The sequence below is a fragment of the Puma concolor genome, unplaced genomic scaffold, assembly GCF_028749965.1.
Source record: "Puma concolor isolate L17-30 unplaced genomic scaffold, mPumCon1.1.hap2 unalloc_scaffold_24, whole genome shotgun sequence".
NCBI lineage: Eukaryota > Metazoa > Chordata > Mammalia > Carnivora > Felidae > Puma > Puma concolor.
Genome location: NW_028240230.1, coordinates 210,006 through 234,454, shown reverse-complemented (window position 1 = coordinate 234,454; position 24,449 = coordinate 210,006). Strand labels below are relative to the sequence as shown.

The 24,449-nt window shown below is 42.9% G+C and overlaps 1 protein-coding gene and 1 long non-coding RNA gene across 2 annotated transcripts; one reads left to right on the top strand and one right to left on the bottom strand.

The window, feature by feature from the left end:
• Positions 1-1,842: 1,842 nt before the first annotated feature.
• Positions 1,843-24,397, bottom strand: LOC147571494 (pleckstrin homology domain-containing family M member 1-like). Its single transcript, XM_086696332.1, has 5 exons — positions 24,281-24,397; positions 23,170-23,561; positions 15,824-16,235; positions 3,535-3,719; positions 1,843-3,247 (listed from the first exon to the last, which is right to left on the bottom strand). The coding sequence occupies exons 1-4, from the start codon at positions 24,395-24,397 to the stop codon at positions 3,663-3,665; spliced, it is 978 nt and encodes a 325-aa protein (XP_086552458.1). The 3' UTR covers positions 1,843-3,247; positions 3,535-3,662.
• LOC147571495 (uncharacterized) lies at positions 5,456-6,650 on the top strand. The gene is made up of 2 exons (XR_015247337.1): positions 5,456-5,759; positions 6,387-6,650. It is a non-coding gene; the product is annotated as an uncharacterized LOC147571495 (long non-coding RNA).
• Positions 24,398-24,449: the final 52 nt, after the last annotated feature.

Below are 24,449 nucleotides of genomic sequence, written 5' to 3'. Positions count from 1 at the left end.
TGCCCGACTGAGATCTCTATCAGTTAACCATTTGTTTTCTTTCCTTTCCTTTGTCCTCCAGCAGCCAGAATGACACATATCCCACCTGGGGTGGGGGCATGTGCTAACTTGTATTTTGCCCTCAACTTGCCCCATGCTCCCTCATCAATCTTACATGACAGAGAAAGGTAATTAAAGAACCAGAGCTAGCTGGTATTGAGAATAAATTAATACTCATGCCATGTGTGTTATGCCCAGAATTCGTGATCCCCAAATACCGCCAGGGAGCCGAGTCCGGTGTAAAAGCAAAAGAGCCTTTATTGGAGCTAGCTCGAGCTCAATCCCCTACCTGCACTGTCGAAGCTGTGAGATACCCGGGAGAGAGAGCCAGTTTCAAAAGGACAAAGGTTTTACTGGTGCCTAGTGGCAGTTGGTGAGGTAATGGCTGCGGCCTCAGCTGATTGGCTGGGGAAGGGTCCTGGGGAAGAGTCCTGTTAGGCAGTTGGGGGGGGGTTACTCAAGGGGAGGAGGTGTGGTCAAGGTGAAGGACACAGAACAAGATGGAGTCGGCCGGTGTAGGCCCGCCCTTTCAATGTGGTTTGAATAGAGCTGTACTACTAAAACGAATTCACAGTTAACTTCCAAAACATTATCACAGTACAGTAAGTGTGTATTGGAGGTTGGGCTCCTTGTTTGGGGCCAAACTTTTCTTTTCTTTTTTCTTTTTAACGTTTATTTATTTATTCTGAGAGAAAGAGAGCGTGCGCAGGGGAGATGCCATCCCGTGAATTCAGTCACGTTATTACCTATGTGACTTATTACTGGGGTGTTTATAAGTTGAAACAGTATTTTCTCCAGCATTAAATAAGTTTGTAAACCTTTTGGGCCCCAGCTGAGGTGGATTTATCTTGAACTGACTGAAGCTTAAACTTCAGGTCTCCTCACTTACATAGGCCCCTTCCAAAGTCTTGGGAGGGACCCTCGCAATTCCTGTACGCATAATTTTGCATGTTTTGATGAGGCAGGATTTCCCAAAGTAGATGAGGTTCAGACCCTACAAGGCCTTGATTCACCCCTGGGTTTCAGGTAATTATATCTCAGTAAGTTTTTTGAATGAAGCCTCTTAAGTTATTGATAAACACTGAGTGAACACGTTAGCGGTGTGGTAAAGTCTATTTTGAATCTGAAATCCACCTCAAAGCCATGCCAAGAGTTTATTAATAAGGTACCACTTTTTGAATGGTAGTAATAATCCTGTTTCTTTCAGATGAAATCAGGAATGAAATATATTATGGAAAACCAACAGTGGTTGATAATCCTAAATGTTAAGTATAGTTTTTTTTTTTTTTCCTGACTTTAAAGTGCTTCTCCTTCATTCACCTACACAGGTCCAGACTGGTGGCTTATTTTAAAAAATTCACTTCATTGGTTCTAACAGTACGAGCTCCATGATTTTAGAAGCTGAAGGACTCTACGATGTAGAAAGGCTGTACCTTATCGGGATAGAGCACATTCACATGCTGGCTCGTCTGTGGCGCATCCGTATTGTGCCAAGAACATAAGCTCTAAGGGAGAATAAGGAAAATCTAAGCCTTGCCCCTGTTGAATTATTGTTGAGAATATCATTGAGGTAGGTGTGGCCACCCTCTGAAGGCAAACTCGAGCCCCAGTCACAGACACGCCCTAACGCTCCCCCAGTCAACCGGCATCTGCTTCCTTTTAGACAGCTGTGTGCCCACAAAAGTTGACACACTTCAGGATATTGTCATCGCTTTTTGGTATGTACTGGAAATCCTGGCAGCTTCTTCTCAGATTCAGAAAGGCATAAACGTTAAGGATGAAGATAACAACTCAGGGCTGTCCTTTTGGGGTGATTTAGGGTAACTTTTATTATTTTCCGTGTGTGGTAGTTCAAAAGCTTTGCCATAGTCATACCCAACTATTACTTTTCTTCTCCCAGCTGCATCTGAGTCTTCCCACGTATATACCAAGGCATCTTCTTTCTCTGGGAAGCATGGTAGTTGCTCCTCCGCCCCATATCATTTCTTTAATACCGACCTCTATTAGGTATTTACTGCGCTCCGGCACTATGCTAAGACCTTTCGCTTGTGCTGCAAGTAAGACAATGTGTCTTAAACTCTTAGAATAGAGCCTGGCACGTGGGAAGTGCTCCGGACGTGGCCCCTCACACGGCACTTCATTTTCGTTTTTCCAGCAACTCTTGTGACACAGGTAGTATTATCCTCATTTTGGGGATGAGGAACTTGAAACTCAGAGACATCGGGTGACTTGCCTAGGTTCACACTGTCAATAAGTGACAGAACCACTTCAGAAGCTTCGCGAGTAATACAATTCCGCATTCCCTGGCACTAGGTAGGACCTGAATGACAACTGGCCTTTTGGGCGTCGTCCCTTGGAGTCAGCTTCTCACTGGAATAGGACCTTTCGAGCAGGGAGCTCCTTTTCCCTATGCTTCTGGAGTTCCTGGCCATGCCACCTATGGGCATCCCCAGGCTTCCTGCTCACCGCCTGGTGCAACTATCACATCGTCACTGCTAGGCACCCACTCTGTGCCCAGCCTTATGCTAGGTGCTTTGCACATGCTCTTTCCTTTAATCCTCAAGTTGCCTTATGAGGTAAATGCTGCTAAAAGGACTCGGAGACGTTCGTTACTTAAGTCCCTTCACCAGGAAGTGACAGCCAGAATTCAGACCTAGGTCTGCCTGATTCCAGGGCCCTTGCTTCTTGGGCTGGTCCTCACTGCCAGAAACTCCTCTTCAAGGCTATTCTCAGAACTTTAATTAAAACATAGGCTCACCATTTCAGATTCTTTAGGCTTCGCCCCTCCCCCCGCCCAACCCCTGAGAAAGGATTTACGTGATGCCCTTAGATGTCTTGCATTGAGGAGCTTCCCATGGGGAGTCACGTTCTCATGGCTCATGGACCTATGTAGATGAATAAAGGAAAGGGGTTATTCTATCCCCAGGTACTTCAAACAGACTGGAATAGGGTCTAGATCACTCCACTTATCTCTTCAACTGCTTTCCTCCAACGAGCCAGTTTTCCCTCCATGCCTTGGGATTCCAGCGTAGAGAGTTTGGAGTTTGTCCTATTTGAAATTTATTTTCACTGCCTGCTTTGGACATTTTTTCAGCTAAAGCTGTTAGGATTTCAGTACATTCAGGACAGTGGTGACAAGCTTCAGTCCTCAAGTCTTCTCTGTCTCCTCAGTTAATAGAAAGGAAACGTAGCCCATCTGTCTGGACCTCTGTAGAAGAATTTGGAGAAAAAAAAAATAACACGTAAGAAATGTTCCCTTATTTTGTGAGCTACCTTTAGTCTGTCCCGTTGCTCTGCAACAGAAAGCTTTTGCAAAAATACTTGAGTTTTCCTCTTCAAATAAGATACAGTTTTTTAAAAAACAAAAGAATACCTAGAACAGTATTTCTTCAACTTTGATTATGAGACAGTCTTTGAGGATAACTGTTGTTATGTTTGACTCCCATAAAGATAAGCCCACGAATATCCAAAAGCCAATAGACTGAGTCAGCACACCTTTTATCTGTAAGATGAGGGAATTGAACGGAAATGGAGATGATCTCTAGTGCAATGTCCACCGTTCGTTCGTATCGCAGTCTGTGGAAAAACAATTGCTGTCGGTCCAGCAGAGGTAACCTGTCGGGTCAGTTCTCACTCTCCCCTTGGCTCAGGCACAATAGCTCCATGAAGAAAAGGCGGCACTAAAGACAGGAGGAAATAGGATAATTTGGAGTGGCCTGTATTTTGTTTTCACTACAGATAAACACGGGGCATTCATCTCAGCAGGAGGGCTGCCTGGGTAAGAGGAAGCACTGAGCCGATGGGTATAAGGCCATGGGTGAGCTACCAGGAAAGAGGGGGGGACAGTGGGGGTAGAGCACTGAGATAGTTGGGGGGAAGGATAACGAACTACTAAATTGTTTTGGCTGCATAACTCTTCATAGTCTTTCTTAATAGGGAGCCGGGGGTGGGCGCGGGGTGGAGGGGGGAGGGGAGCAGTGGGCAGGGGAAGACACACACGTGGAAGAGCTTAGTTGCACAGAGCCCACCAGTAAGCTTGTAGGTATGAATGCCATTGTTATTGTTTCAAAGCCAAAGGACATTCAGAGCCTCAAGGTTGAGGAACTGTGTTTAACCAGACATGTGACACTCACGTTCTTTCTCTTCATAACATTGTCTGACTGGATATTAACTAGTGTTACACAAACCCGACATGTTAATGGGCCTGAAAAAACGTAGAAGAATGGGCTGGAATAGGAAGAATAGGGGAGTTTCCAAGGCAGGAACAAAAACGCATGGCTCCCAGCCGCACCGCTAACTCCCTCTGACCTCCGTTGTGGAAGAGTTTGAATCTTCGCTCCCCTTTTCTCCACCTACTAACATGTTTATCTTCTGGCAACTGGTTCTCTATTTATCACAACGTGGTTCTTTTTTTTTTTTTTTTTTTTCAAATTGAGATATAGAATATGCATAATAGAATATGCAACGTTATAAAGTATATAGTGCAATGGTATACTTTGATAGACAGTAATCACTGCTAATTCCAGAACATTGTCATCACCCCCCTCAAAAGAAATACCATACCCATCAGCCTTTACTCCCCATTCTCCCCTCCCCCCAGGCCCCTGGCAACAACTAATTTACCTTCTGCCCCTATGGATTTGCCTATTCTGGACATTTCATCGAAATGTGTGTCTAGTTTCTTTCACATAGCTTGTTGGCTTCAAGATTTATCCGGTTGTAGCATGTTTCAGTACTTCATTCTTTTTTTAATGTTTATTTATTTTTGAAAGAGAGCGCACACACAAGCGGGGAAGGGGCAGAGGGAGAGGGGGACAGAGGATCCAAAACCACAGAGCCTGATGTAGAGCTCGAACTCATGAACTGTGAGATGACGACCTGAGCCAAAGTCAGATGCTTAACCGACTGAGCCACCCAGGTGCTCCAATCACATTTTGTTCATCCATTCGTGAGTTATTGGACATTTGGATTATTTTGACTTTTTGGCTCTTATGAATAATGCTGCTATGAGTATTCATGTACAAGTTTTTGTGTGGTCATATGTTTTTAATTCTCTTGGGTACGTACCTAAGAGTGGAATTGCTGGGTCATGTAGTAACTCTATATTTAACCCTTTTGAGGAACTGCCAAACTGTTTTCCACAGTGACTACACCATCTTACATTCCCACCAATGTATGAAGATTCTGGTTTCCCCAAATCTTGCTACCACTTATCATTGTCTCTCTGTTCGATCATAGCCATCTTAGTGAGTGTAGAGTAGTATCTCATTGTAGCTTTGATTTCTATTTCCCTAATGACCTAAGACATTGAGCATCTTTTCATGTGCTTATTGGCCATTCATGTATTTTCTTTGGCGAAATGTCTCTTCAAATCCTTTACCCATTTAAACATTTGATTATTTGTCTTTTTCTGAGTTTTAAGAGTTCTTTATATATTCTGGATATTCTGGATACTAGACTTGTATCAGACATATGATAGTTTTGGGTTGTTTTTTTATTTTTAAATAAAGTCCAGCTTACCTATTTTTCCTTTGGTTTGTTGTGCTTTTTGTGTCATGTCTAAGAAACTGTTGCCTAAATCCAAGGTCATAAAGATTTCTCTCCTGAGAGTTTTATAGCTTGAGCTCTTCCATTTAGGTCTTTGACTCATTTTGAGTTAATATTTATATATGGTGTGAAGTGTAGGAATCCAACTCCATTATTTTGTATGGGGATATACGGTTGTCCCAGCATCATTTGAAAACACTAGTCTTCCCACATTGAATGGTGTTGGCACCCTTGTTGAAAATCAGTGGGCCATAAATGTGAGGATTTATTCCTGGACTGTCAGTTCTGTTCCATCAGCTTACATGTCTGTTCTTATGCCAGTACCACACCGTGATTACTGTAGTTTTGAAGTAGGTTTTGAAACCAGGGCGTGTGAGTCTCCCCATTTGGTTGTTCTTTGTCAAAATCGTTTTGGAGCCCCTGGGTAGCTCAGTTGGTTAAGTGGCCGGCTCTTGATTTCAGCTCAGGTCATGACCTCACAGTTTGTGAGATGGAACCCCGTGTTGCCATCTGCACTGACAGCATGGAGCCTGCTTGGGATGCTCCCTCTCCTTCTCCCTCTGCCCCTCCCCTGCTCACACTTTTCCCCACTCACACTCGCTCATGTTTGCTCTTCTGCACGGGTGTGTATGCTCGCTGTCTCTCAAAATGAATAGATAAACTTTTTTTTTTTTTTTTTTTAAAGATCATTTTGGGCTATTCTCGGTCCCTTGAATTGACATACAGATTTTAGAATTAGCTTGCCAATATTTGGAAAGAAGTCAGTTGGGGTTTTGATAGGGATTATACTGAAACCACAGTTCAATCTGGGGTATAGTGCCATTTTAACAATATTTTCTTCTGATCCGTGAACATGGCATATCTTTACGTTTATTTCAATCTTCTTTAATTTCTTTCAACAACGTTTTGTGGTTTTTAGTGTGATTCTTGCACTTCTTTGGTTAAATGTTTTCCTAAGTATTTTATTCTTTTGAGTACTGTTATACATGGAATTGTTTTCTTAATTTCATTTTTGGAATAGTCATTGCTGATGTATAGAAATAAAGCTAATTTTTACATATCGATCTTGTGTCCTGTAACCTTGCTGAACTCATTTATTAGTGCTAAGGTTTTTTTTCTACATTCCCAGGAATATGTCTTGTGGTCTTCTAGTTACCCAGGAAGATGTTGGAGCATTTCAAAGTCCCTATGGACATCTCATTTCTCAGCTTTTCCCTTTTAGGCTTTTTGTTTAGGCTATTTTTTGTCTTGTGATCAATTGCCTCACATAGCTGCCAGATTAAAACATTTATCTATAATTGTTTTCAAAAAAGGCCCCTTGGGAAGAGGCTATTTTAGCACTGTGCAGTTCTCAGTGAGGTCAAGGGCAAGGCTTTCAAGTGAAGTTTTTTAGGGACCCCACTAGACAGGTAAAACAATGACAGTTTGTTCTTTGGGAATGAGGCTTTAAGGAACTTCAGCTCCATTTTGTTCCCCTGGGATGTGGGCAATTTTTAAGGTTATCATCAGGATGGAGAGCAGAGGTTGAGGACAAGTTAAAACAACAGAGCTCACTGTTCTTATAGAAATTAGTAATTTTTTCTTTAATACATGCTCTCCGGGTTGCTGCAAGCCCATTGGTTAAAATTTCCAAAGTTCTGAGAAAGTTGATTTTGACCATTTTTGCTAGTTGTTGTTGTTGTTGCTTTTACGGAAGGATGAATTTTCAGACGTCCTTCCTCTCTCATTTTCACTGATTCACCTGTAACAGGGCTTTAAAATCTCTAAAGTCTCAGGGCACCTGGGTGGCTCAGTTAACTGCCTGACTCTTGATTTCGGCTCAGGTCATGATCTTGCGGTCATGGGATCAAGCCCCATGTCAGGCTCTGCACGGGGCATGGAGCCTGCTTGGGATTCTCTCTCTCTCTCTTCCTCTGCCTCCCTTCACTCATACTCTTGTACTCTCTCTCTCAAAAAATAGAATAAAAAAATAAGAAATGAAATCTGTAAAGTCTCAATGATCACAGGCTAATTAAATACTTAATCATGGGAGATGATTAGAGGAAAGGAATAAAAATAGAAAATGTAATTCTTAGAGAAGCTCTCCCAGATGGAGAGATGAAGTTCAGCAAAGTGTTTCTATATTTAATGCTCTCAAAGTTAAGTTTAAGGTAACGGCTATTTTAAACCCCCTTTTTTCCATACAATTTAAATACAGGCTTTGGAGTCAGAACTGAGTTCAGATTCCATCTCTGCTTCTTGACTGGCTGGACAAACTGGGACAAATTATACAACCTCTCTGTACTTCAGTTTCCTCACTTGTAAAATGGGGTAATGATGTATCTATCACATAAGGTTATTGTGAGGTTTAAATGTGAAATGCTGATCACAGATGCCCCATAGCTCAATAGTATTGGTTGTGATGATTATCCTTATAATTTTGCAAAAGTACAGTGATGATTCTTGAGCAGAGTCAACCTAAAGGCAGATTTTCTTTTCTTTCTTCCTGTTTCCTTCACTTTATTTTTGCTGTAAAGAACTGAGAAGAAAATCTACTCAGCATTTTGGAATAAAAACTTGTGTCAAGCAGTGACAAAATGTTATTTATTCAACAAGCCTTCACTAAGTAACTAGTAAATAACAAGCACTCTGTCAGGCACAGGGACAAAAATGACAATAGAGTATGGTCCCTGCCCTCAGGGAGCTGGCAGTCCAGGAGATGGATAAGGAAACGGGATCATATGCCACCTAACAAAGGCTGTCATAGGAGAATACACATGGTGGGGGTATAGCTTTCACCATTTCCTCTTAGATTAATCCCTTTGTCTTTGGCCCCCAAACTGAGGAATTGGTCCTATTTTTGTCTTTAACCGGGTGTTTTAAACTGTGGAATTTTTTACATTTCTAGAGATAAAGGAAAAGCACCTAGAATTATAGAGGACACTAGAAACAGTATTTCCTACAGAGCCTGGGCTTCCTACCAGCATAGTCACTTCTAGGGTTTTCAGCCCAAAAAGTTCTTTGGCATATCTTGGCTTTGCTGTCCACGTAAAAAAAAAAAAAAAAAAAAAAAAAAAAAATTTTTTTTTCTCTTTCTGTTCTCCACTTTATCGTCCAGAGAGCTGGGTAGTTCCCAAAGGAAGAGTGCTTTACAGAATGTAAGGGTGATTTATAGGCAAAGGCAGAAAATGATTAGTTTTAACCTTCCAGTTCCATACCCCCAAAATGAACATAAACGTTCGTGGTAGTCATTACTGGAAATGCAGATCATTTTAATTCCATTGCATTTTTCAGAATTATCAGTCGTAACCCTCTGTCAGCTGTTGAAGATTCCTATCTTTTTAAGTTGCCAGCATTAAAATATTTGTAAGTATTGCAACAATCTCATGGCTCATGAGATGATTTCTGATCTTTTTTGTTGTCATCAAAAGATTAAGTATTTTGCGTTTTGGGAAAAAGTCCTAATTTAAGTTTTAACTCGGTTATTGAAATAAGCATTATTAGCAAAGAAAAAACGTATATGGGCAAGATAGCCTGCAGAGGAAGGAATAGTATTGAAGAACACATAAGAGACATGGGACTTGCAGATGTAGGTAGAAATACCATTTATCTCAAAGTGGAAAGTGGAGTAAGGTGTATATTAAAAGAAAAAAAGACTAATCAAGAGAGGTGGATGCAATTGAGAATGAAAATGAGGATAAGAGTAAAAAGGATTGTACTGTTGAGCACCAAGGTGATTAATTTGATGATGCACATAAAATGTCTTCATTGGGAGTTTTCTGAAATTATTGTCCATAGCAAGAAAACTCTTGAGCTGACTTGACAAAGAAGCCAGAATTGAAGTAACCACATGTTGTTAAGTATCTTTTTAGGTACAGAATTTTTATCCTTGGGTTCAAATCACGCATGTTTGGGCTTTCTCCTTCAGAGACATGGGATCAACACAGGTGTCACTTACAACAGTTGAGAGCATCCTCATGATGACCCTTGAATTTGGAAACACTGTAAGTTGATTTTTCTTATGTGTATTTTCACTTAGTTGTTGATTTAGATTTGTTTTATTGTTTTCTTAAGTCAGATTTATTGAGGTATAAAATTTACTCTTTTTAAGCGTACAGTTTGATGAGTTTTGACAAACGTGTAGTTATGTAAGCACCACCACATTTGAGACGTAGACCATTTCTGTCACCCCAAAAGGCCCCTATGTGCCTTTGCAGCCAATCCCCTTTTGTCACCACCAGCCCTGGCAACCACCAACCTAATTTTTGTCCCTATAGTTTTGCCTTCTCCACAGTGTCTTATAAATGAAATCATACAAGGGGCACCTGGGTGGCTCGGGCAGTTAAGCGTCCGACTTCAGCTCAGGTCATGATCTCGCGGTTCGTGAGTTCAAGCCCTGCATCGGACTCTGTCCTGACAGCTCAGAGCCTGGAGCCTGCTTCGGATTCTGTGTCTCCCTGTCTCTCTACCCCTTCCCCATTTGCCCTCCATCTCTCTCTCTCTCTCAAAAATAAATGAACATTTAAAAAAATAAATAAATGAAATCATACAGTATGCAGTCTTCTGTGATTGGTTCCTTTCAGCATAATCCTTTTGAGATTCATCCATGTGTTTTTTTAACTTTTTAACGTTTATTTATTTTTGAGAAACAGAGAGCATAAGCAGGAGAGGGGCAGAGAGAGAGAGAGAGAGAGAGAGAGAGAGAGAGAGACAGAACCCGAAGCAGGCTCCAGGCTCTGTCAGCGTAGAGCCCAATATAGGGCATGAACCTGCGGAACATGAGATCACGGCCTGAGCCAAAGTCGGTCACTTATCTGACTGAGCCACCCAGGCACCCCAGAGACTCATCCATGTGTTTGCACATGTCAGTAGTTCATTTCCTTTTTATTGCCGAGTAGTATTGCAGTTGTGAGGATATACCAGTTTGTTTATGCGTTCATCAGTTAATGGGCATTTGAGTTGTTTCTAGCTTTTTGGCCTTTATGAATAAAGTTGCTTAAAACACTTACATGCAGGTCTTCGTATGAGCATATGTTTTCATTGGGGGAGGGGGGGAGGGGGTAAAATACCTAATGGCAGGATTGCTACATCATATGCTAAGTGTATATTTAACTGTTTAAGAAACTGCTTACCTGTTTTCTAAAGTGGATGTACCATTTTGCATTCCAGCCAGCAGTATATGAGATCTTCTATCTATCCTTTCTTCTAATGTCTTGATCTATTTTTCATAAGGTGAATGTTGGCCTTAAAATTGAGTTGGGAAGTAGTCCCCTCTCTTCAATTCTCTAGTACAGTTTGTGCAGAATTGGCATTATGTTTTCCTTAAATGTTTGCTAGAATTCACCAGTGAAGCCATGTGGGCTTGAAGCTTTCTTTGTGAGAAAGTGTTAAACTACAGATTTTATTTTTGTAATAGTGCTACTTAAATTACATACTTATTTTTTGGAGTAGTTCATGTCTTTCGGGGAATCTATTTCATCTTGCAGTTGTTGACATAAAGTATTTTATAATATTCCCTTATTATCCTTTTAGTATCTGTAGAATTGTAGTGATGTCATTCCTCTCATTTTTGATATTGATAACTTGTGTCTTCTCTTGTCTTTTCTTGATAAATCTGGCCAGAAGTTTATCAGTTTTACTTATCTTCTCTAAAAAGTGCCTTTTCATTACACTGACTTCTCTATTTTTGTTTTCCTTTTTAAAAATTTCTGCTTTGATCTTTATCATTCCATTTTCTCTCCTTACTCAGTGATGAATTTCCTTTTCTTTTTCTAGTTTCTTAAAAGTGGACACTGGGGAAGATGAATACTATATGAGCAACATCCCACATGTTGACATGTGTTTTCAGTTTCAGTCGGTACAAAATAGTTTTTAATATCCATTTTGACTTATTTGACCAATAGGGTTCCTTAGGAGTGTATTGGTTAGTTTCTAAATATTTGGAGATTTTACAGATCTGTTAATTTGTTATTTAATTCCATTGTGGTCACAGAACAATATGTTGGATGACTGAAATCCTTTTAAATTTATTGAGGCTTGTTTTATAGCCAATGAATTCTGGTAATAGATGAGAATATGGTCTATTTTGATAAATATTATGTGCCCACTTGAAAAAAATATGTAGTCTGCTGATTTGGTGTGGAGTATTCTATAAATGTCAACTAGGTCAAGTAGGTTGGTAGTATTTTTCAAGCCTGATGTATCATTACTCATTTTCTATATATTTTTTCTGTCAATTATTGAGAGAGGGGATATTGAAATCTCCAACTATAATTGTGTACTTATGTGTCCCTCTTTCCTATTCTCCTTAATATATTTGGAAGTTCTATTATCAGATACATAAATTTTTAAGTTATGTCTTTTCTATTAGTTGACATTTCTATCACAATGGAATAACCTCATTTATCCCTGGTAATATCTTCGCTTTGAAATTGACTTTGTCCTATAGTAAATATAGCCACTCAAGGTTTCATTTCATTAGTGTTAGCAAAGCATAATTTCTTCCATATTTTTAACCTACTTATATCTTTGTATTGAAGATGAATCTTATAGACAGCATATAGTTGGCTTTTGCTTTTTTATCCAGTATGACAACTCTATCTTTTAATTAGGTGATTGCACCATTTATAGTTAATGTAATTATTTATAGGATTACATTTAAAGCTACTGTCTACTCTTTTCTATGTATCCCATCTGTTCTTTGTTTCTTTTTCTTTTTCTTTTTCTTCCTGCTCTTGGGTTGATTTAGTACGTTTTATTATTTTTTGGTGGGGGGATAAATAGTTACAACTCAGGTTTTGTTATTTTAGTAGCTGTTTAATGGTTTGTAGTGTTCATGTTTAACTTATCACAGTCTATCTTCAAATGATATGATATGATTTCATGAATAGTATAAGAACCTTATAATAAATAGTGTACTTCCATTGTTCCCCTCCTGACCTTTGTGCTGTTGTTTTCATACATTTTACTTTTAGCACACCATATTATTTTTTTTGTTTAAATAGTCAATTATCTTTTTTTATTTTTTTATTTTTGAGAGAGACAGAGTGCAAGTGGGGGAGGGGCAGAGAGAGAGGGAGACACAGAATCTGAAGCAGACTCCAGGCTCTGAACTGTAGACACAGAGCCTGATGTGGGGCCTGAAATCACAGACTATGAGATCATGACCTGAGCTGAAGTCAGATGCTTAACTGACTGAGCCACCCGGGTGCCCCTCAATTATCTCTTTTATTGAAGTATATATAGATCATGTAATATTAAATTAGTTTCAGGTGTACAACACAGTGATCTTTTATATACATTATGAAATGCTCACAACACAGTGATCCATTATATACATTATGAAATGCTCACCACAATAAGTATATTACAGTATTATTGACTATATTCCCTATGCTGTACTTTTCATCTGGTGACTTATTTATTTTATAACTGCAAGTTTGTACCTCTTAACCCTTTTCACTCATTTTGTCCATATCCCCAGTTTGTTCTCCATATTTACAAGTGTTTTCTCTTTTTTGTTGTTGTTTATTCATTCATTTGGTTTTTTGTTTATTTTTTGTTTATTTTTTACCTTGTTTTATTTTTATTTTTTAAAATTTACATCCAAATTAGTTAGCATATAGTGCAACAATGATTTCAGGAGTAGATTCCTTAGTGACCCTTACCCATTTAGCCCATCCCCCCTCCCACAACCCCTCCAGTAACCCAGTTTGTTTTCCATATTTATGAGTCTCTTCTGTTTTGTCCCCCTCCCTGTTTTTAGATTATTTTTGTTTCCCTTCCCTATGTTCATCTGTTTTGTCTCTGAAAGTCCTCATATGAGTGAAGTGATGTGATTTTTGTCTTTCACTGACTAATTTCACTTAGCATAATACCCTCCAGTTCCATCCATGTAGTTGCAAACGGCAAGATTTCATTCTTTTTGATTGCCAAGTAATACTCCATTGTATATATATACCACATCTTTCATCCATTCATCCATCAATGGACATTTGGGCTCTTTCCATACTTTGGCTATTGTTGATAGCGCTGCTATAAACATTGGGTGCATGTGCCCCTTCAAATCAGCATTTTTGTATCCTTTGGTTAAATGCCTAGTAGTACAATTGCTAGGTTGTAGGGTAGTTCTATTTTTAACTTTTTAAAAACCTCCATACTGTTTTCCAGAGTGGCTACAGCAGTTTGCATTCCCACCAGCAGTGCAGAAGGGTTCCCCTTTCTCCACATCTGTTGTTTCCTGAGTTATTAATTTTAGCCATTCTGACACATGTGAAGTGGTATATGATTGTGATTTTGATTTGTATTTCCTTGATGATGAGTGCTATTGAGCATCTTTTCATGTGTCTGTTAGCCTTCTGGATGTCTTCTTTGAAAAACTATCTATTCATGTCTTCTGCCCTTTTCTTAACTGGATTATGTATTTGATTTTTTTGGGTGTTGAGTCCTTTATATATTTTGGATACTAGCCCTTTATCAGATTATGTCATTTGCAAATATGTTCTCCCATTTCATCAGTTGCCTTTTAATTTTGTTGATTGTTTCCTTTGCTGTACAGCTTTTTATCTTTTTTTAACGGATGTTTATTTTTGAGAGAGAGAGCACAAGAGTGGGGTAGGGGCAGAGAGTGAGGGAGACAGAGGATCTGAGTAGGCTCCGCACTGTCAACAGAGAGTCAATGCGGAGCTCGAACTCACAAACCGCGAGATTATGACCTGAGCTGAAGTCAGAAGCTTAACCGACTGAGACACCCAGGTGCCCCAGAAGGTTTTTATCTTGATGAGGTCCCAATAATTCATTTAAAAAAATGTTTGTTTGTTTGTTTGTTTATGTTTATTTTTGAGAGAGAGAGACAGAGTGCAAGCAGGGGAGGGGCAGAGAGAGAGAGGGAGACACAGCATCTGAAACAGGCTCCAGGCTCCAAGCTGTCAGCACAGAGCCTGACACGGGGCTCAAACTCACGAACTGTAAGATCATGATCTGAGCCAAGTCAGATACTTAACCAACTGAGCCACCCAGGTGCCCCTATTAATTAATTAATGCACGGATGGAGCTGAAAAAGCAAGACTATATCCTAACGTGACCCCAGACAACAGCTGGGATAAACCTGGGGTTCTGTATGTCTGCATGCACACGTGCATACAACTTCCTACCCTGGCTATTCATCCTAAAGGACAAATGTGAAATGGCAAAGAGCTCAGGTCCACAGCTTTGACAACCGCTTCACTGGGCCGATGGTTCTCAAGCCTCTGACCCATGGCTCTGTGCAGGAGATTCCCAGGGCTGGCTTCCCTCGGGGTTATCAACAAAGGAGACCGGCCCATTCTAGAGCTGCACTGCCCAACAGAAACAGAATTCCAGCCACATGTATCATTTTAAATGTTTTACTAGCCACGTTTTTAAAATGTAAAAAGAGGGGCGCCTGGGTGGCACAGTCAGTTAGGTGTCCGACTTCAGCCAGGTCACGATCTCGCGGTCCGGGAGTTCGAGCCCCGCGTCGGGCTCTGGGCTGATGGCTCAGAGCCTGGAGCCTGTTTCCGATTCTGTGTCTCCCTCTCTCTCTGCCCCTCCCCCGTTCATGCTCTGTCTCTCTCTGTCCCAAAAATAAGTAAGTGTTGAAAAAAAATTAAAAAAAAAATGTAAAAAGAAACACGTGTAATTAACTTTTATATTTAACCCAACATCAAACATATTTTCATTGTAACACATAATCGATAAATGATTGAGTATTTCACCTTCTTTTTTTTTCAGACGAAGCCTTCAAGATCCAGTGTTTATTTCACAGAGCTTATCTCAGTTTGAGCTAACCACATTTTACACGCTCATTCAACAGCCACGTGTGGCTAGTGGTTACCATAGGGGATGGTGCAGTTCTAACCTGGCTCATATTGCAAGATGAGTATTCTCAAAGTCTGGTATTTTAGCAAATCTGAATTTAATAATAACAAGAGCTGAGGAGGAAACCAAGGCTCAGTGAGGCAAAGGGCCTCGCCCGAGGCCTTGAGCTGATAAGTGGCAGTGGTTATGCGCAGGGTCTATGATCAGATGAGAATTATCTTCTCTACGGGGTCAATGTGAGAGGACAAGAGAGACCCATGGGAAGGGACTGGCACCGTGCCTGGCTCACGTCCGCCGTGACAGATATGAGGGGCTAATGGAGACAAGGCAGAGACCACTCGGGGTGGCTAGCTGGGGAGACCCTGCACCAGCTCTGAGACATTTCCCCAAGACCTCTCCCCGAAAAGCTTGTATCACTCACCGGGCTGGTGGGTGAGGACACCCCAAGGCTCCGTGCAGCTCCGTCATCCTCCACAGACTTCTGCTGGCCGCTCCCCGGGCTGAATGCTCTGGCCGCCGCCTCTCCCACGGGACTGGAAGGCCTCTGGTCTAAAATGCTCACCGAGGGGACAGCTTTGGCAGTGCCCAACTGCAGCAAGCCCAGGGTGCCAGGTGCCTGGGGAGGCGGCTCCTGCTTGCGGTCCCCATCTTGAGTCCCAGAGGATGCTTGGGGCGGGAGGGGCTCTGCGGGCACATCAAAAGGGATGCTGGCCTCCAGGCCGGGGAGGGGGAGTGAGGCCCGCCCCGTGGGAATCTCCATTTCTCCACTCAGTCCGCTCAGTCCATTGGTTGGCACAGAGTTTACCTGGGCTTTGCTGAATTCCGACAATACCCTGGAAGTTTTTAAACAGAGAAACCTGTGTGACAAGCTGTCAGCTAGAACGCCCAAGGCTATTGGGACGGCGGTAAGAAGGCAAAACTGCTGTCTGGGGATTTCCAAAACAAAACATCCTCGTCATCCACCCACCGTGCTCCTCTGCTTACACACAAGCCTTCCTCTGACACGCCTCACAAAGTTTCTCCCCAGCTGGGACTGAGGTAGAGTGGGCGGCCAAGGGAACTGCGGGGCCCGGGATCTCCGGTGCAAGCGCTGGTCCACCAGAGCTGGGCCGTATGTGGGGTCCCAGATGCCTCCTGTTCCCAGGACCTGCTGCCGGAGATCAGTGTACACGGGGTGCAGGAGTGTGCACGCAAGTATACATGGGGTGTGCACCTGCTCACTCTTCCAATGGTACTGCCTCTTCCTGCCCTTCAGTGGTGCTTCAGGGACTACAGGGAGCCAGTGTTACTGTCTTTACATACACACACACACACACGCACGCACATGAAAACTACTCTGGGCCTTCTAAAATGTGCACTGGCTAGTGGCTGCTCCCCTTCTCCTGAGGCTTCTGAGAATCCACATTCTGTTTCTGAACTAGAACTATTTGCTGTCTCCTCCTTTGTTTATGAACCAATAGAGTATGTCACGGGCGAATACAGATTCCTACAACAACAAAGCTACCCGGGGCCCAAGAGATTGCCCATATCTGCCCTAATGGTTTACACTGGGTCAGAAGACGTGCCAAACTCCCCTTAATGTGGGCTCATTTCCATAAGGATTTTAGAACTCAAGTTTCTACCTTAATGTCTTCTGGCTGAGCTGTGTGCTCTTATCTACATCATAACCCCAAACAACATTTCAAGACATGCTAGTCAAACATTGGTGAACAACCCATACATTTATGGGCAACTGATCTGCAGCCCAAGACATTTCAGTGGGGAAAGAATAGTCTTTTCAACAAATGGTGCTGGGATAAGCGAACAGTCCCATGCAAAAGAAGAAAGTTGGACCCCTACCTCATACCATATAAACAATGAACTCAAAATGGATCAAAGACCTAAAAGTAAGAGCTAAAACTATAAAACTCTTAGAAGGAAACAGGTATACATCTTTGGATCAGGCAATGGTTTCTTATATGACAGCCAACAAATAAGTAAACAATAAAAAATAGGTACGCTGGACTTTATCAACACTAAAAGCTTTTGGGCTTCAAAAGGATACTATCAAGAAAGTAAAAAGATAACCCATAGAACAGGAAAAAAATCTGCATATCTTATATCCAAGGATTATCACATATCTGATAAGGGTCTAGTATCCAGAATATAGAGAGCTCTTACAATTCAATAATATTAGAACAAATAATCTGACTGAAAAATGGGCAAAGGTTTACAGAGACACTTCTCTAAAGGTATACAAATGGAAAGTACATGAAAAGATGCTCGATATCATTAGACGGGAGTGAAATACAAATCAAAACCGTAATAAGATACTACTTTATGCCTACCAAGATGCCTATAATAAAAAAGAGAGAGGGGCACCTGGGTGGTTCAATCAGTTAAGCATCCGACTTCGGCTCAGGTCATGATCTCACGGTTCGTGGGTTCGAGCCCTGTGTCGGGCTCTGTGCCGACAGCTTGGAGCCTGGAGACTGCTTCCGATTCTGTGTCTCCCTCTCTTTCTGCCTCTCCCCAACTCATGCTCTGTCTCTCTCTCTCTCTGTCTCTCTCTAAAATAAGAAACATTAAAAATTTTTTAAAAATTAAAAAGACAGAGAATAACAAGTGTTGGCAAAGGTGTAGAGAAAATGGAACTCCTACACGCTGCTGGCGGAAATGTGAAGTGGTGCAGCCTCTGTGGAGAACAGTTTGGTAGTTCCTTAAAAGTTAAACATAGAGTTACCATATGAGTCAGCAATTCAACTCATGGGTATATACCCAAGAGAATGAAAAGACAATGTCTGCACAAAAACCTGTACACGAGTGTTCACAGCAATATTATTCACAGTAGCCAAAAAGTAGGAATAGAACAAATGTCCACTAACTGAAAAGATAAAACAAATTGTGGTGTATTCACACAATGGAATATGATTCAGCCATGACCCATGCTACAACACGGATGAACCCTGAAAACCTACTAAGTGAAGGAAGGAGGTCACAAAAAGCCACATAGTGTATGATTCCGTTGGTATTAAATGTCCAGAATAGGTAAATCCATAGCTAGTGGGTAAGGGGTTTCCTTAAAGGGTGATGTTGGTTGGCTTTGGTTGGCACACTGCTGTGGCCCCACAATAGGTTCCTAAAGTTCACGGACTTCATTCCTTTACCCGTAAAACCGGCACGGTAACAGCACCCACCTATGACTGTGTTCAAGGCTGAATGAGATCATATAGGTAAAATGCTTATAGAGTGTCTGGCACAAAGTAAGTACTCAATAAACATTAACCTCAATTTGTCATTGGTTGTTCTTATCGCCACTGGCAAGACTGCTTAGCCTCTACACACATGGCTATAAAAATGTAAGGAAAGAGAATTACGGAAAGATTCACCAGCATTACCGAAATGGTTATCAATTATAAATGACCCCTCGTCTGTAAGACACATTTTAATGATGGAGTGGACTGGGTGTGGGAATAAAGAAACACCACCCGACAGCAAGAAGCTTGTGTGATAAATTAGAGTTTCCACCAAATCAACACCACGGTCAGGATGAAATCAAGTTCACAGGAGTCTCACCAGGATCAGAGCTGGTCGGCAGGACCCAGAGAGAATAAGAGACATGCACATCAAGTGGGAAAAAGTGCTAGAGATGAGGTTTTGAAGGAAAAGTGAAAGAAAGAGAATTTTCAAAACTTTTGAAGAAAATGCAACCAACATAGGGCTGAAACGGTGACACCGCTCCGGTCCTTCCACTTCTGTCCAGCTCAGGGCAGCGTTTTTCAAAAACTGCCTGTTGAAAAATTCTAGAAGTTTGTGCTTTCATTTAGAAGACAGTCTGGAAACATATACGTATTATACACATACGTATATTGCGCGTACACAGAGGCGTAGGTGTGGAATAAAAGCATGGGCTGGAGAATCGGCATGACCACCCCATAAAGTGCCCCCGCCAAGCGATTCTGAGCCTGCGCTTTTCCTGAGCGCGTGGACTAGCGCGTTGGGGTCCACGGCACCACCTGGCGGTCAGGGGTGCTCATGAAAGTACAGGAGGGGGCCGCATGTGCGAAGAATCATTTCCCCCAAGAGAAGGCCTCATGATAACGACCTCTGACAAATATCACCAAGCACAGATCTGCAGCCGTGTATACACAGACAAGTAGCGCGAGAACTGACATCACGGGGACCCCCAGTAGTAAAATGATGATGACACCGCCTATGGAGCACTCACCCTGTGATTGGCACTGCTCTAAGCGCTTTGCATACCTTAACTCACTTCCTAGCATTCTTATCCCCGTCTTGCAGATGAGGACATCAAGGTCAGAAAGGTTGAGTATCTTGCCCGGGGTCGCAAAGCTGGTTAATGGAAGACTCCAGCAGTCTGGCTCCTGAGTCCACACTCCTAACCACCGGCCCCTAGCTGTGCTTCTCAGCGATCACTGTAATTCAGACCCAACCAACACAAAAGAAGCTATTCAGGCCATCAATCCTCTATTCACAAAGCAAACTGCAGTTTGGTTTCCAGAAAACATTAAGTTAATACATTTCCTTGGAATGTTACATCTTTTGTACTTTATGTTTAACTTGTAGATGATTTTAAAAAACTTTTTTTAACATTTATTTTGATAGAACGCCTGTTCTCTCTCTCTCTCAAAATAAATCAACTTTAAAAAATCCACGTAAACAAATATTTAAGTAATATGACAAAAATAAGCGAACTCTTAACTGCTGATGTGACTCTTCACCCTCAGACACACCCTCTAAGAGCTGGTGTGTGTGGACGTGCGAAGATAACTTCAAGCCCAGCACTCAGAGTGACGGTGCTGGATGTGTGTTTGTGCATCTGTGTGCTCTGTGTTTGCTGGTTCCGCACGCCACTGCCCCGCGCTGGTCTGTACATCCTGACCCTCTTCCCTTGACTTCTCCCACAATGCCCAGGATGACGCTTCCCACACAGGGTGGACGGTCACTGATTCAACGGCCTTAAGCTGGAATTTTCCAATCACAAGACTCACGAAAGATAAAAGCAGGGCACATGACAGACAGAGGGCCGGCGGGCTGGCCTGTGGGAGGAGGAGACACAAGGAAGGGTTCAGACAGGTGAGTGAACTTAAGTCACGCCATGGGCCCAGCCGATAGAGCGGGGATTGCTCCCTTCCAGGATGTTCTACCTAAATTCTTGTTTGATGTTTGAAAGTTCTAGCTAATGTGCTCTGTTGCTCAGAAGCTGCTTCAGCCGTAATTCGCCCCCAGGCATCTGATCTGATTCTCAGCCAGAGAATCCCTATGAGGGAGCCTCCACTTTACAGATGAAGAAACAACCTCACAGAGCCAACGCTTGGCCTGCCGTTACTGGACTTGTGACTGGTAGAACAGGGCTTGAGGCCGGATCCTGCTACAAGCCAGTCCGTACCGGCACCCAATCTGGTGTTCTTCCCACAGCAGCTGGGAAACCTGTAAAGACTTGAATGAACCAAGAAGGTAGGGGCACACAGGAGTAGAAAAGAAGATCCTAGACACTGGCTGAGGGAACATGGGTCTGGCTGAAGGAAGCGCTTAATAAAAGTTTACCATTTTCGGGGCGCCTGGGTGGCTCAGTCAGTTAAGCGTCCGACTCTTGATTTTGGCTCGGGTCATGATCTCATAGTTCCTGGGATCAAGCTCTGCATCACGCTCTGCACTGACAGCAAGGGGCCTGCTTGGGATTCTCTCTCTCCCCCTCTCTCTCCCTGCCCTTCCCCAACTCATGCTCGCTTGCTCTCTCTCTCTCTCTCTCTCAAAACAAATAAATAAACTTGAAAAAAAAGTTTATCATGTTCTACCTATTAGATGAGCAAATATCCAAAAGTTTGATAATACCTTCTGCCTACAAGGCCGAGAGGGCACAGGTACATTCCTGACAGAGTGTAAACAGGCGGTTATCTATGAAAATTGTAGATTCATTTATCCTTTGCCTCAGCAATTCTGTTTCTGGGACTTTACTGAACAGAGATAGTTGCATAGAATTAGAATATCACATACACACGGTTATTTATAGAAAGAGTGAACTCCAGTGTCCAGTAAATACAGGGCTGGTCAAATAAACTAAGGTACATTCATACAATGGAAACACATGCCACGGGGAAAAAAAAAAAAAACTGAAGAAACTGATATGAAGCTCCAAAACAAAAATTCTGATCTCTTCTGAGACAAGGTATCAAACAGTATATTTATAATAGCTTTGTGGGGATGAGGCAGAGATAAGAAATATAAAAGACATTTAAAAAGTCTATCTATTCATATCTGTTAGGTGCATTTAGAAACATCAGAAAAAGACATGTAAAGGGGGTGCCTGGGTGGCTCGGTCAGTTAAATGTCTGACTTCAGCCTAGCTCATGATCTCACGGTTCGTGAGTTCGAGCCCCACGTTGGGCTCTCTGCTGTCAGCACAGAATCTGCTTCAGATCCTCCGTCCCCCTTTCTCACTGCCCCTCCCCTGCTCATTCTCTCAAAAATAAATAAATAAACTTTAAAAAAAAGAAAAAGAGGGGCGTCTGGGTGGCTCAGTCGGTTAAGCGGCCGACTTCGGCTCAGGTCATGATCTCACGGTCCGCTCTGTGCTGACAGCTCAGAGCCTGGAGCCTGTTTCAGATTCTGTGTCTCCCTCTCTCTCTGCCCCTCCCCCGTTCATGCTCTGTCTCTCTCTGTCTCAAAAATAAATAAATGTTAAAAAAAAAATTTAAAAAAAAAACAAAAAAAGAAAAAGAAAAAGAAAGATGTAAGGAATTAACAATTATGGTTACAAAGGTGGAAAAGACGTTTCACTGTAGGTAGACTTTTTTTTCTTACCATAAAAATAAATCTATTAAAAAATGAATGTTTCTTTTTTTTTTTTAATTTTTTTTTCCCAACGTTTATTTATTTTTAGGACAGAGAGAGACAGAGAATGAACGGGGGAGGGACAGAGAGAGAGGGAGACAGAATCGGAAACAGGCTCCAGGCTCTGAGCCATCAGCCCAGGGCCTGACGCGGGGCTCGAACTCCCGGACCGCGAGATCGTGACCAGGCTGAAGTCGGACGCTTAACCGACTGCGCCACCCAGGCGCCCCAAAAAATGAATGTTTCAAAAGGGCCTGAACGAAGAAGGCTCTGCTGTGGTGAGCATGGTTAACATAGAGAGATGGTGACTCACTACGTTGTACACCTGAGACTAATATAACACTGTGCGTCAACAATACTCAAATAGAAAAAAGTTCTTTTAAAGAGATAGCTCTGCCCAGGGTCCCTTCTCTAGTCAAGTTCATTGCTCCCTGTGCTCTTCCTCCACTCACTTGCTTGGCCCCTTTTGTGCACCACCTCCTCCAGGCCTCATTCAGGGTCTGTGTCCTTCAGAGGCCTTCTGGGAGGTCGCAGCGGAGCACCCTGACGCGCTGGGCTTCACTGCGTCTTTTGGAAGTCGTACATCTAACTCCGAACCGTTAGTTTCCGCCCTAGAGGCAATAATATTTTACACGAAGCCTCAGACAAATTAGGTAACTTGTCGAAGATCAGCCAGGGGCAGAGCCGGAGCCTGATTCAGCTCTGAGCCCTCCCTGAATCCATTCTCCTCGCTGCCCCATGTTGCCTCCAGTTATAAGTCCCGGCAACTCCAGTCCCTGAGGAAGAGCCACGGTCCTCTTTTCCTTTATGCTCTTAGAGAGGTCAATGCTCAGTGACAGGCAATCACATGCCATAGGAAGGGATAGAAAGAGGAAGAGGAGAAGGAAGGAAGGAAGGCAGGGGGAGGAGAAGGAGTGGGGGGAGGACACTCACTCTTGCAGAGACGGGTCTGAGTCATCGGCATTTGCTGTCCCCAGATCGGAGTCGTAGGACATGGGCTCCTCGGAACGGTCTGGACTCTTGGAGCCATTCACTTGGAGTGGGCAGCTATCAGAGTTTAGGCTGCAAGACAGCTGGGATGAACTGGCGGTGTCCAGGCTGAGGGAGGAGGCCGTGAGCTTCCGGTTCCGTCGGATCTTATGGCCTGAGTGCTGGACTTCGATGTCCTCCGAGCCTGAGGAATGGGAAACTGAATCCAGAGACTCTTTCCGCTGTAGTTCTGTCCCAGAGGTGGTGAGGGGGTCGAGCTCAGAGAGTGGGCAAAGCCCAGAGAGAGCCAGTGGGGTAAGCGTCCACTCGTTTAAGATGGCGGACTTGTAGGAGAGCTGGAAGGATAAGGACGTCAGTCCCTGCACTTTTGAGAGTGAGAAAGAGCGTGAGCTGGGGAGGGGCAGAGAGAGAGGGAGACGCAGAATCTGAAGCAGGCTCCAGGCTCGGAGCTGTCAGCACAGAGCCCGATGCGGGGCTCCAACCCATGAACCACGAGATTATGACCCTCTCTGCCACTCCTCCACTCGCACTCTATGTCTCTGTCTCTTGCTCTCTCCAAAATAAACATTAAAAAAAATTTTTTTAAAACAACAATAAGCGGGGCGCCTGGGTGGCGCAGTCGGTTAAGCGTCCGACTTCAGCCAGGTCACGATCTCGCGGTCCGTGAGTTCGAGCCCCGCATCAGACTCTGGGCTGATGGCTCAGAGCCTGGAGCCTGTTTCCGATTCTGTGTCTCCTTCTCTCTCTGCTCCTCCCCCGTTCATGCTCTGTCTCTCTCTGTCCCAAAAATAAATAAACGTTGAAAAAAAAATTAAAAAAAAAAAAAAAACAACAATAAGCATTTATTCCTCAAAAAACATATTTTTTAATGTTTATTTTGAAGAGAGAACAAGAGAGAGAGAGTACAAGCAGGGGAGGGGCAGAGAGGGAGACATAGGATCTGAAGCAGGCTCCAGGCTCTGAGCTGTCAGCACAGAGCCCAATGCGGGGCCGAAGCCATGAATGGTGAGACCATGACCTGAGCCAAAGTCAGCCGCTCAACCAACTGAGCCACCTGGGCGCCCCATTCCTCCAAAGGGACTGGGGGAGTGGTGGCCTTTGCAGGGTGGAGGGAGGCCTGGGCCCCAAGTGATTCTGGGAATAGGGCCCGCTCTGGTGGTGCAGAGCCCATCTCCAGGGGCTAATAAAGGTGGCCTCAATAAAGACGTCAATAAATAAAGGGT